At 45.0% G+C, this 12,348-nt stretch overlaps 1 protein-coding gene across 2 annotated transcripts in view; it reads right to left on the minus strand.

Moving 5' to 3' along the window:
• GLB1L2 (galactosidase beta 1 like 2) overlaps positions 1–12,348 on the minus strand; it is a 746,782-nt gene that overhangs the window by 568,889 nt on the left and 165,545 nt on the right. For both annotated transcript variants that reach the window (XM_069224446.1, XM_069224447.1), the window contains exon 3: positions 91–159. In XM_069224446.1, the coding sequence (XP_069080547.1) occupies positions 91–159 (69 nt within the window). The remainder of the gene's footprint in view (positions 1–90; positions 160–12,348) is intronic.

Genomic DNA, 12,348 nt, shown 5'->3' on the forward strand with positions numbered 1-12,348 from the left:
AAGTCACACGGTCCTGGAATTTTATTTTCCTTTGATTTGTCGTTTCTTAATTAAGTCAATAAAAACAGGATAGGACAAATCATTCCATACCCAAGATCTAGGTTTCCGCTGAAGTCAAAAACACCTTTTGCCGCCTCATGCAGATTCCATGGTACGTATCTGTAAGAGAGAGAGAATGAGTGTTGCATATGAAAGTACTGTAAGACAGCAAGATGGAGTCTTTCCTTAACAATGACTGTATCAGACATTTCAAAGCTATGCTAACTTAAGCAGTGATTTAAGTAGATTTCTTTTATGATTGGCAGTGGAAACTCTTTTCATTGACAACTTCAGAGCTAAGGCAATAGAGTTGGCAATTTGACATGTTGGTGGGCCAGATCGCATTAGCACGAAATAGAATTTAAAATAAAGTATAAAGAAAAACCAAACAAAGTTGTTGGGGCAGAAAAGCCATTACAAAGGCCTGTCTCAAGGATTGTGATCTTGCTGGACTGGGAGGAATGCCAAAACGATACTCTCATGATGGTGAACGGTTACTGCCTTTACCAGGAGTTAAGTTGCATGACAGTGGTGGTGGTAGCACATCGTGCAGTGACTAGTGGAAGTGAACAGGCCTTTTTACCTGTGTCACTGGAGTGAGGTCTACAGGGTCACTCATGTAAAGTTCAGCTGATGTTTGCTTTGCTCACCCTTAGCCTAAACCAAGTTAGTGTTTAGTGCTGAGCAGCATGTGAGGTTGCATGCATGTCCAGTGTGTATGTTTGCCTGTGAATGGTGCAATACAAGGAGGGCTCTGGGTTCAATTTTGAGAGAACGAAGGCTGACTAGAGAATCCCTCCACCCAGACATATTTGTGGATTACTGCATTCTTGTGAGCTGGGTGGGACACACACTGGAAGAGGAAGTGCCAGGCTCTTCAGTACATTTCAAAGGGTGCTCTTTGATTCAGGGACAGGTCATCGGAAAGGGGCCTGGCACATCTCAGGAAAGAGATGAGGTTAATGCAAGAATCATAAAGAATAGGGCTGGTGCCCCTGGGGTAAACTTTTGTTCCATATATCAGAGTGGTTGACATCCAGGTGTGAACCTATAGTCACTCCTACAGCCTGTGTTGTGGGCTATCAGAATGTGGAGTCACGATCCTGCTGTGACAAACTGCTTTCTGGAGTAAAGGCAGGGTAGAGGGGTGGGAACTTCGAAAGGAAGCAGACCAATAAAAAACTCAAAGACTCAGACCCTTAATCACATTTGGTTTCTGGAAATGGACTGTAAGAGGGGGAGGTGAAAGACCCCAAAATTGTCAGCTGCCAAGCAGCCCGTCGAGCTGTGCGAGGAACAGAAGTTGTGCAAGACTTTTGCCTGTGACCAGGGAATTCCTAGACCATCTGCCACCACAGCCTGGGGCACCAGTGCCTGCCTGCTTGCCACAACTAGTGTGCCCCGAGAGGGAGAGGAGAGCGCTAAAGGGAACGAGGTCCAGTGTGGGATATTGGTATCTTGATCCCTGTAGCAAGGTGTGAGGACATTGCTGCTGCATTGATCAGGTCATCGCACAAGTGAAGGTTCAAGTCTGTGGCCACATTTGTTAGACGGGCCGCCATGAAGTTAGCTGTGTTTGCTTTCAGTGCCATGACAATTGCACCATAGCTGTGTGCACAGGGAAGGCGGTAACCCCGTATGCCAGATGGGGCTGCTGTTAAGATTACTGCCCTGCCGATCAAGCTGTAGCCTGTGTGGGGGCACCAGAGGGGGCATTAAAAAAGGACAAGAACTGTTTCCTGCTTCAAGCGTCATCAAGATTAGAGGCTTCCGTGATGACCCATACAGGCCTGAGCTCCTGACTGAGGAATGAAACAGGGGCAGTCATCCACTTCGCCCCCATCTATGGGATGAATCAGACGACCTTACCACCTCACCGGAGTAAGTATCAGCAAGGCCCAGCCATTGCTCTGCAGAGCCGCAAGTACAACTCACCAACAGCAGCCGGTGCAGCACTTTGCAACATCCACAAGTGAAATGCTTCCGGAGACTCTGGCTGCGGATCAGAATGTTAAGAGGGTCTGAAGGCCCCACTGGAATGTGTTTTGCCACATAGATCTTCAGGCGTTGGAACACTTTTGACTTTTAGAAGTGCCAGAGTTGAACTCCTGAGACTCTGACTACTAATTTAATTAGGGACCAGTTTGAAACAGTGTGTGAAAGGAAAGAGGGAAAGAGGCTGTAGTTGACTCTGGAGAGGGAACCAGGTTAGGAACCCAGGAGGAGAGTGCTGTGGTGTCAGGCTCTAGGATCCCTGTAGGGCAGGTCTAGCCCAAACACACACAGAGTGTGTCCTCTAACGCATTTCCCAGAGTTCCTAAAAGACACTCACAACCTTTAGTTTTTAGAATGCCCCAGGTGTGAACACCAACTCAAAGTTCTAGGGTACCACTGTCACCAATCCCAGGGGTCACTGCACTACCCTATGCATGAAATTACTTTGTAAGGAAGGCCAGGAACAGGTGAGCAAAGGAGTGATTGAGAAACATTATGTTGGCTAGGTGGATGGCTAACTTTATAGTGAACCAGCGAATCCTGAACTAGGAACTAGCTGGAGGCTAGTAGTTCCATTACTGCATAGTAATTTCCAGTTGTCACCGGCCCACAACGTGCCCTCAGCAGAACACTTGAGCATTAGAAAAACCTAGGATAAGTTAGACCCTCTGTTTTACTTGTCAGGGATGTGCAGAGACACAGAGAGGTTCTGTAGAACACGTCCCACTTGCCAGATTAGTGGTAAGTAAGGAAGGAGGACAAAGGCACTGCTAATACCTTCACCAGCTGTAAGTGTTCCATTTGAGAGGGTTGGAATAGACACTGTTGGTCCAGTTGACTTTCACAGTCAGGCAACAAGTATATCTGTGTATTATGCCACCAGGCACCCAGAAGTTGTACGTCTGAGGAGCATGACTACATGAGTACTAGCAAGAGTTCTCCTGGGGATCTTGTCTAGGGTTGGATTCCCAACAACAGTAATTTCTGACCAGGAACCAATTTAATCTCCTCTTACACGAGAAAGATATGGTAGCAAGCTATTGTGACATTCTACATCTGCACAGCTTAGCACCCACAAACCAATGCTTTGTCGGAGTGGTTTAACAAAACACTGAATAGCATGCTGGTAACTCTGTCAGAGAACTTTGGGAGGAAGTGAGATCTTCTACTGCCGTGTCTCTAGTTTGCTTACCAAGACATCCCTCAGAAGTGGGTAGAATTCAGCCCTTTTCAGCTTATGTATGGACACCCAGTGCAGGGTTCACTAACCTTAGTCAATGAAGGGTAGGAAGGAACCTCTGAGTCTCCACAGAATTATGTCAAGAACTATGTTATTCGCCTCAGAATGTTGATGGTGCAATACGAAAAGGAAAACCCTCAGGCTAGCCAACCTCTGATGAAGAAGTGATACAACTTGAAAGCTACGCTCACTGGATATCAGGAAGGTCAGAAGGCTAGTACCTATTTATCCCAGGATTCTCAGTGACAAATGGTGGGGACTGCACAAGGAAGTTCAGAAGTTCTATGAGGTTAAGTACTTGGTAGGAACAGGTGCCACGAGGAAACCCAAGAGGGCGGTCCATGTGAACAGGCTGAAGCCTTACTTCTGGAAAGATTACACAGTGAATGTCATTGCTATGGCAGAGGAAACTGAGGAAGACAGAGATCCTCTTCTTGACTTGATGCATAGTGACAAGAGGGATGGCACTGTTGAAGGGGTTCAGCGAGCCTCTGAGTTAACAGCTGAGCAGCAGGGTATGTACAGAGGTGTTGGGACAATTTGCTAACCTCTTCTCATTGGCTCCAGGGTTGACACCTGTCTGTGTGCATAACATAGACACAGGTGACAGGTTCTCATTGAAGGACAGGATCTACAAAATGTCTGACTGAGGTTCAGGAATGCATTAAGGTGGAAGTTCCCCTGCTTTCGGCCTGACGATGGAGCCCCTGGCATGCCGGTTGTGCTTTTTTCTACAGGAGTGGGGAGTCCGGATCAGGGAGACCACACTCGTGGCCTCCTTATATAATGATGACGCCTTAATCTATATGCGTCAGCCATCATGCTCAGTCCCCATCATGCTGACAGCTCTTGCTGAATTCGGCAAAGTATTTAGGTTATGTGTTAATAACTAAGTCTAAGCTGTTCCCGTTGGGGGAATTAGCTGGAATGCAAGTGCAGGATCTGCCTTATTTGGGCCTTTTTTGGATGACGAGAGGTGCGCAGTATCTTGGGATCAGAATAGCACATGGGGCAGAGGAGTTTGAGGCTTCAAATATAGGTAGAGTGCTAGAAGGGTTAAAACCCACAGAGAAGTTTTGAATCACTCTCCGGTTGTCATTGGTGGTCAATCAAGTTGGCATTAGTAAAAGTGACTGTACTGCCTTGCTGCCTGTGTGTCTTTCAGGGGGCCCTATTCAAGATCCCTAGGAAATATTGTGGCAAACTAGACAAACTGATTATTGAACTCCTGTGGGCCTTGGGGAGAAAGAAGGTTAGTTTGGCCACTCCCAAGTGCCCTTGGAAGAAGGGAGGTCTTGAATTACCTAGCCTTGACCTTTACTATCTTGCAGCTCAGTTGCAGCATGTGGTACATTGGTTTGACAAAGGGGAAAATTGGGATAGAGATTGTTGAGGGGTACCTGTGATGGTGCTCCCTTGCCCGAGCCGGCAGGTGTGAATTCCTGTGTGACTTATGCCCAAATGACAGGTTGAATACACTGACAGATGCCTTAGAATCATTTTCATTGGGGACTGGACAGCTTTAGGAGTTCGCCAAGACCGCAGTAACAGTCCACAGGATATGGCCTTCTTTTCTGGAGGTCACTCAGGAAACTCAGGCTTTGGGAACCCTGGTGAGTATTGCTTGCGGCAGAGATTGATCTCAAATGTCTATAGGGCACTGAGAAAGGATGTGCCTCTGAGTAATGTACCGGTACATACTAGGTGGCATGAATTAATGGGTGCTCCTCTATCTGCTAAGCATTTGGAGGGAGTTCATGAGGGGATGAAGGGGACCTTTACAAATGTGAGGTTTAAGCTGCTCCAGTATAATGTCGTTCATCAGGTGTACCTCTCCCCGAATATATTGCATGCCGTTTTTCCAGTGCTGTCGTCCTCCTTTCTTCGCTGTGCTCTGCCGAGAGGTGACTTTCTAAATTTGATTTGGAGATACCCTGAATTAGGTACCTTCAATATTTGAGTCCTTGAATGCGGTTCCTTCCCAGGGATATTGACCAGTGCCTGCTGTTACTGATCTGAGTTAAAAAAAACAGAAGCTTAGTAGGAAATTCCTCCTGTTCGGTCTGGTGCTGGCTAAGCGAAGAACAGCCACCAGGTGGTTGTCTCTGGTTGCCCCAGAAGTGTTGGATTGGCTGAGAGATATGGCTGAATGGGCGGTGGCCATATGCGAAAAACACGCAGGTATGATAAACTTACTGGTGACCTGCCAGCCTGGGCAGCAATACTTGCTGAGTAATTAGAAACCCTAGATGCCCTGCCCCCATGAGTTAGTGGTTAGTCATGAGTGATGTTTCAATAAGGGATAGTGGCTAGGGAACGACTAGGGAGTGACAATTTCTGTTTCTTATACTGTGGAGCTTTATCACTGAAAAGACATTTGCATTGTGCTGTTTTTCTTTGCGCAGTATGTAATACAGAGATAAGTCCTTGTAGAGCCTATTGGGGTGGGAGGGTTGATTTGATTAGATTTAAATTTCATAGAGCGCGACATATGCCAGTAGGTGTCTTGGTGCTGCCATCTACCTGACTGCTAAAAACTACCTGTAAATTAAGCCACAAGGGAGGAGTAAATAACCACGTTTTGAGATGTTTTCTGAAGATCTGTAGTTTTGGCTGACTTTTCAAATGCCACAGTATTTGATTTCAAAGAAGGGAGGTAGTGTAGGAGAAGCATCTGCCACCCCCTGAGGCTTTATGTGTTTTTGGAATTATCACTTTTTTGGTCGGGGGTGATCGAAGGCATTTTTCAAGGAAATACCATTTGATTTCATTTTTAAGAAAAACCGGGCCAGTGTGATTGAGGGCTTTATGTGCAGGGCAAAGCGCATTAAAAGCGGCTTTTTGATGGGGAGCCAGTCTAGTTCTCCCATAGCCTTCAAGACTGGCTCAAACTTCCTAATGTTCCTAAGGATCTGAACTGCTGCATTTTACAGTCTCTGACGTTTTCTTAAAATGCCTTGCCGTGCACCGGCATATAGGGCATAACAATAGTCCAGCCTAGATAGGACAAGGGAAGTGGTAACTGTTTTTCTGCAGATCAGGAGATAAGAAAGGAAGAATTTTCTTCAGTGATTTTAAGATGAAGAAACAGGAAGACATTAGTTAATTAGTCTAATCTATGAAAGTAAGGTAGGAATCAAAAATGATTCCCAAGTTTCTTACTTTCAATACTGGGGTAGGGAGAGAGCCGAGGAGCTGCGGCCACCTGGAATTATTCCAAAAGGAAGTGCCCTGTCACAAAAGGAGCACCTCAGCCATTTCAGACAGAGTGAGTTCATCCAGTTAACTACTGCAGTCATACATTTATTAAAACTAGAGGCCACCTCGCCTATTTTGTTAGTGATAGATACCACAATTTGGGTATCATCAGCATAGGGGACCGTAGAAAACCCATTATGTGTGGAGAAGAGCCACACATATATTTAATAATGTGGGACTAAGTGAAGATCTTTGTGAGACGCTATAGGGGAAGGAGAAAGGCTTAGAAGTGAAATATCCCATGGTAACTGATTGCTCCCTTTCATCCAGGCAGAGCCTTAAAGGTTGAAAACAGCGCTTCGAACACCTATCTCGGCCATTTGGTGCTTCATAACCGAGTGATTCACTGTGTCAAAGGCTGGGGATGGGCCCAGTAGGACCACCACAGCCATGCCACCCTTATCCAAGATGTCCCTGATCTCCTTGGTAACTACTACCAGTGCCAAATCAGTACTATGCGCTTTCCTAAAGCCGAACTGTGCATTATCCAGAATACCAGTGTGATCCAGATATTCAGATAGAGAGGTATTAAGATGTTTCTCTAAGAGTTTTGCTAGTGTAGGAAGCTGGGAGAAAGGCAAGTAGTTCTTTCCTTTGTGCAGGTTTAAAGCCGTTTTTTTTAGTAGCGTAAGGATGGATGCTTTTTTCCACTCACTGGAAAAGCTGCCCTTCCTCATGACGTTGTTAAACAAAAAGACCGGTAGTGAAGCAATACATTCTGCTATTTCTTCATATGGGTGGTACACTTTGATCATGTCTATTTTTTCCTGTGATAAACTTGTAATAGTTTGTAAATGCCAATAAAAATGAATACAAAAAAAGGAGGAAGTTGCCTAAATGTTAGACAATGGGGGGTCATTCAAAGATCTCATCGTCCATAGTCCAGTACTGACATTTTAGTACCAAAGCAAGGATCTATTGCTTTGCGGTTCCTTGTGAACAACTGAGCCCTCGATGAGGTAACCAAAACCTATGCCCATCCAATTTCCAGAATGGATTAGCTTGTGAATATATTAGATGCTCCATAGACCTGAGCAACTCTGATCTGACCAGTGGCTACTGGCAACTTGCTTTAGCACCATTTTCTACACCAGAGGGACTGCATCAGTTTAGGATCATGGACTTTGGATTTAGAAATGCTCCTGCCACTTTTCAGCACGCATGTTCTTGCAGGGCTGAAGAAGTTCTGTGTGGCCTTCCTGGTTGACACTGCAGTGTTCAGCAATTCATTACAGGACCACTTGAGACACCTATGTGTTGGCTCGGATACAGGAACCGAAACTGATCATCAAGGTGACCAAGTGTGAAGTGGGGCAAACCTCTGTACTCTACCTTGAGCATGAGGTGGCGAATAGGAACATTTGCCCGTTGGATATCAAGATTCAGTCTGTGGTGGCGTGAGAGGTTTTCATCATTTTATTTTGTTTTGTGATGTTGCTTTGTGCGCCCTAAGTGGAAAGGTTATACCCAGACGTGGGTCCCTTGCTCGCTGCGCCACAGGATTCAAGCTAGCCTGGCTGATGAAGGGTGATACCCTGAAACCGGTCCCAGGATGCTTGTTTCCTGTCCAGGGAGGACCTGACCTAGCAGTTCGGGCTGGACTGTTCCCATGGGGAACAGGGTCAAGACTGATTTTCATATGGCTGGGTCCAAACTGGAGTGAGGTGGCGAGCAAAATAACAATGGATTAAACCCAGATCTGTGACTGGGGGTGAGTGTTTGAAAAGTTTCAACACTCCCTCCATCATTTAATTTTGTTTTGTGATGTTGCTTTGTGCGACCTAAGTGGCAGGGGTATACCCAGACGTAGGTCCCTTGCTCGCTGCACCACTGGATTCAAGCTAGCCTGGCTGATAAAGGGTGATACCCTGAAACCGGTCCCAGGATGCTTGTTTCCTGTCCAGGGAGGACCTGACCTAGCAGTTCGGGCTGGACTGTTCCCATTGAGAACAGGGTCAAGACTGATTTGCATATGGCTGGAGCCAAACTAGGGTGACTTGGCGAGCAAAATAACGATGGATTAAACCCAGATCTGTGACTTGGGGTGAGTGTTTGAAAAGTTTCAACACTCCGTCCATCATTTTATTTTGTTTTGTGATGTTGCTTTGTGGGCCCTAAGTGGCAGGGGTATACCCAGACGTGGGTCCCTTGCTCGCTGCGCCCCTGGATTCAAGCTAGCCTGGCTGATGAAGGGTGATACCCTGAAACCGGTCCCAGGATGCTTGTTTCCTGTCCAAGGAGGACCTGGCCTAGCAGTTCAGGCTGGACTGTTCCAATGGGGAACAGGGTCAAGACTGATTTGCATATGGCTGCGTCCAAACTGGGGTGACGTGGCGAGCAAAATAAAAATGGATTAAACCCAGATCTGTGACTGAGAGTGAGTGTTTGAAAAGTTTCAACACTGTCCATCATTTTATTTTGTTTTGTGATGTTGCCTGTACTGAAAGCACCTGATTACAGTCGGTCTTTCATTATACTGATGGATGCCTCTGACAAGGGAGTTTGAGTAGTGTTAGCTCAACTGGATAACATGAGTGGAGCGCGTCTGATAGCCTTTATTACTACAAGGTTTCTACCCAGAGTACAGAACTGGGTGGCTATTGAGAAAGAGTGCTATGCGATTGTGTGGGCTTTGCGTACGTTACACCCATATTTGTTTGGCACTAAGGTTTTGGTGCAAACAGATCATAAGCCATTGAAATAGTTGATGGGTATGAAAGGGGAGCATACCAACTTATTGAGATGGCCTATTTCTCTGTAAGGGTTAGATTTTGTAGTGTAGCACAGTGCCACATGGAGCCATGGGAATGCTGATGGGAGAAGGCAGAAGGGAGACTGGACTCTAGACTGGAGAGAAGCAGAGGAATGCGATTGGGCGGACATGTGGTGGAGAGAAACAGGAGAAAGTGAGACAATTCAGACAGGAGCAGAGGTGGGAGACATGAACGAAAGCCAGTGTATTTTATAGTAAGCACTCAATGCGGAAGGGATAGTACAACATCAGTGGAACTGTAAAGTAGAAAAGCTACCACTACAATTAAGGTGGAGGTAAGCAGTCAGTCCGTCCTTGTAATGAACTATATACGAATAAAGATGTAAAGATGCATGAATTAAGTAAAATGTGCTTATATTTATCCATTAATCATTTACAAAATTAATGACAGAGCTTGATTTTCATTTTACTAACTCATATGAATATCATGGGCATGGAAAAACCTGAGATCTCCTGTTTACACCTCCACATAAGTGTTGGTACCTATGAATGTGTATAGCGGGGTGTCTGAAGTTGCAGTGTGCTAAGACAATTTATTTTCACACGGACAATAAAACCTGAAAACTACTAAACTTTTAATTCGCTATATATTAATAATCATACTGACCAAAACTTCGACTCCCACATCGTAACTGACGACAAACTCTACTTAAGCGCATGGTAATTAATATTTCCATTGTTTAAACTAATTGTAGACAAATCAACCAATGAATCGTGGAATAAAATATATTAAAACCATGCACTTTCAACATTTAAATGTCTTTAATAAACCAAAAAGCAGTTGCTCACTAAAAACTTTGCATCACTTTTATAAAAGTCCAGAATGTTACATCCACACATTTACATCAGTTGTGGTATTTTTAGCTGTTTGCATATAATTTTGGAACTCCCCCTCCACAGACGTCAATTTCAGCTTTTCTACAACCCAGTCCCAAACTCGTGGCTGTTTCCGAGTCATAACGATTTGCCTCAGAACAACGATTGCACTCAAAATTCCACAAACCTCGACTCAGCATTCACTTTCATAGGTCTATGCCCGTACCCTAAGATGCATCTTTTAGTCTGCAAGGTTTGGTCTCCCTGTGACGTTCGCTAAAACTTCAGTCAGAGTACTCCAGCGTGACCTTAGGTCATAGTAACTCGAGAACATATGCATCAAACCTGCACCTGCCGACCCACACCTAGGGCACTGATCACTAACCATCCTATGAGGAGACAAGTTAGCCCTTTGCAATACTTTATACTGAAGCAATTTAAACCTTGCATTAAAAATCCTGCAAATGGGTGCTCCAATACAAACGCAACCTGTTGTCAGCAACCTGCACCTGTGTCTCTGTCATCAAAGAGGTGCCTGCAAACTGCATGGTATGGGTTAGAACGTTATGTTTTACTTTTGTTTTCTTAGTGTTGATAAAAATGTATTCTTATGAGTTATGAGCACCGATCACACAGAGATGCACGGACACATTTACGTTGTCAACCACTGCTGCTGCACCACTGTTTCTTGGAAGACAAAACAAAGTTGTGTTTTGTTTCCATTGATTAAACAACGTTGGCACGACAGGAAAAGCAGGACGGGTACTTTATGACTTACCACAACCTTCGCTCCCCGTGAATTTGAGGTATCTGGTGCATCCACAGCGACAGGTTGCACAATGAAAATGTACCTGCACATGGTGAATTTGCAGCATTTATCGCATCTACGACTGCAGGTTGGGCAATGCCCAAGCCAAAGTGGGGTATAAGGAAAAAGATGGGTCAGCCCTTCTTGTCAACTGCATGTACTATGTATGTACACTGTCCTACAAAATAACACTAACGGGGATATTCATAGCAGAAATAACATTTTAATTCCCCACTTCATGGCACATCTAGCTGTTTCCACAGGGAGTTACACAAAAAGGATGCCACAATCTAGGCTTAAGTTCTTCACCACTGCCCCAGCATAGTATCCATTTTCCTCTTAGTGTGTTCATTGCATTCCGTCCTCATCAATGGAGGATATGTTGACGTTCTGGCACAGGTCTGTTCAAAGGAGGAGAATAAACAGTACATACCATGAAATGTGATCCTGCCTACTAGATAGTTCATAACAATGGCAGACTTGGCATTAGAGGATCAAGAGTATGACGACCAAATATTCTACACCCAGCTCCTGGCTTAACATTCCACATATATAAGGTGATAACCATATATTACACAAAGTATTCAGATCTTGTTCCAGCCTGGATCTGTCATTTCCAGTGGAAGGAAAGAGAACATGGATACCATGAAAAAGAACCAAAGCTTTAAGGTGTTAGCGAACAACAACCACCTGTTTGAGCACGTTCAACACACTCTAGGCACATAATTGTCCCCTCACAGAATTATTCAGTAGGTCTTACAAGGTTCAAAATCTGGGGACAATGAGATCTAAAATTATCAGTGGTTGTCTGCATTTGTCACCCATTCCTCAGTAGATAGCCATTTCTATGCCTTCCTTGCAAGGGATCGGCTAGTTCACTGGCACACATTCCTAATTATAGTTATAATAATATATTAGAGCTCCCAACTAAACAGCAAACTCCGGTGCTTCTGGTCTCATCCAACAATCTCTTCCTTCTAACAGGAGTATATCTCGGTACCAAATCTACTGCCAACACCACAATGTGTCGTCTAGCCTTACTCTGTGTATCACACATCTGTTGGTTGCTGTAAATCTCCCTTGAAAAGGCAGTTTGTAATTGACTGAAGACTTGCCCAGAACGCCACCAAGGCCCTCACTCCGAGCTGCGCATTATCTTTGCTGAGAGATACCGGGGTCGGAATTCATATGATAAAGGGGATGACACGTTTTTCCCCAGAATGGGAAACAACAGACTGTCTCGGGTATACTAGATCCAAGTCTGCATGTTTTGCTCCTTCTGGGAGAAACAACCGGCTCCAATCTGAACACACTGACCACCTGCTTAGAGCTATCTTCTTTTTAGTGGGTAGGAGAGGAGGTGACTAAGTCACGCTATGATACATTCTTGCAATTCGAGATCATGACCGCACCTAATGA

Source organism: Pleurodeles waltl, chromosome 3_1 (assembly GCF_031143425.1).
Source record: "Pleurodeles waltl isolate 20211129_DDA chromosome 3_1, aPleWal1.hap1.20221129, whole genome shotgun sequence".
Taxonomy (NCBI): domain Eukaryota; kingdom Metazoa; phylum Chordata; class Amphibia; order Caudata; family Salamandridae; genus Pleurodeles; species Pleurodeles waltl.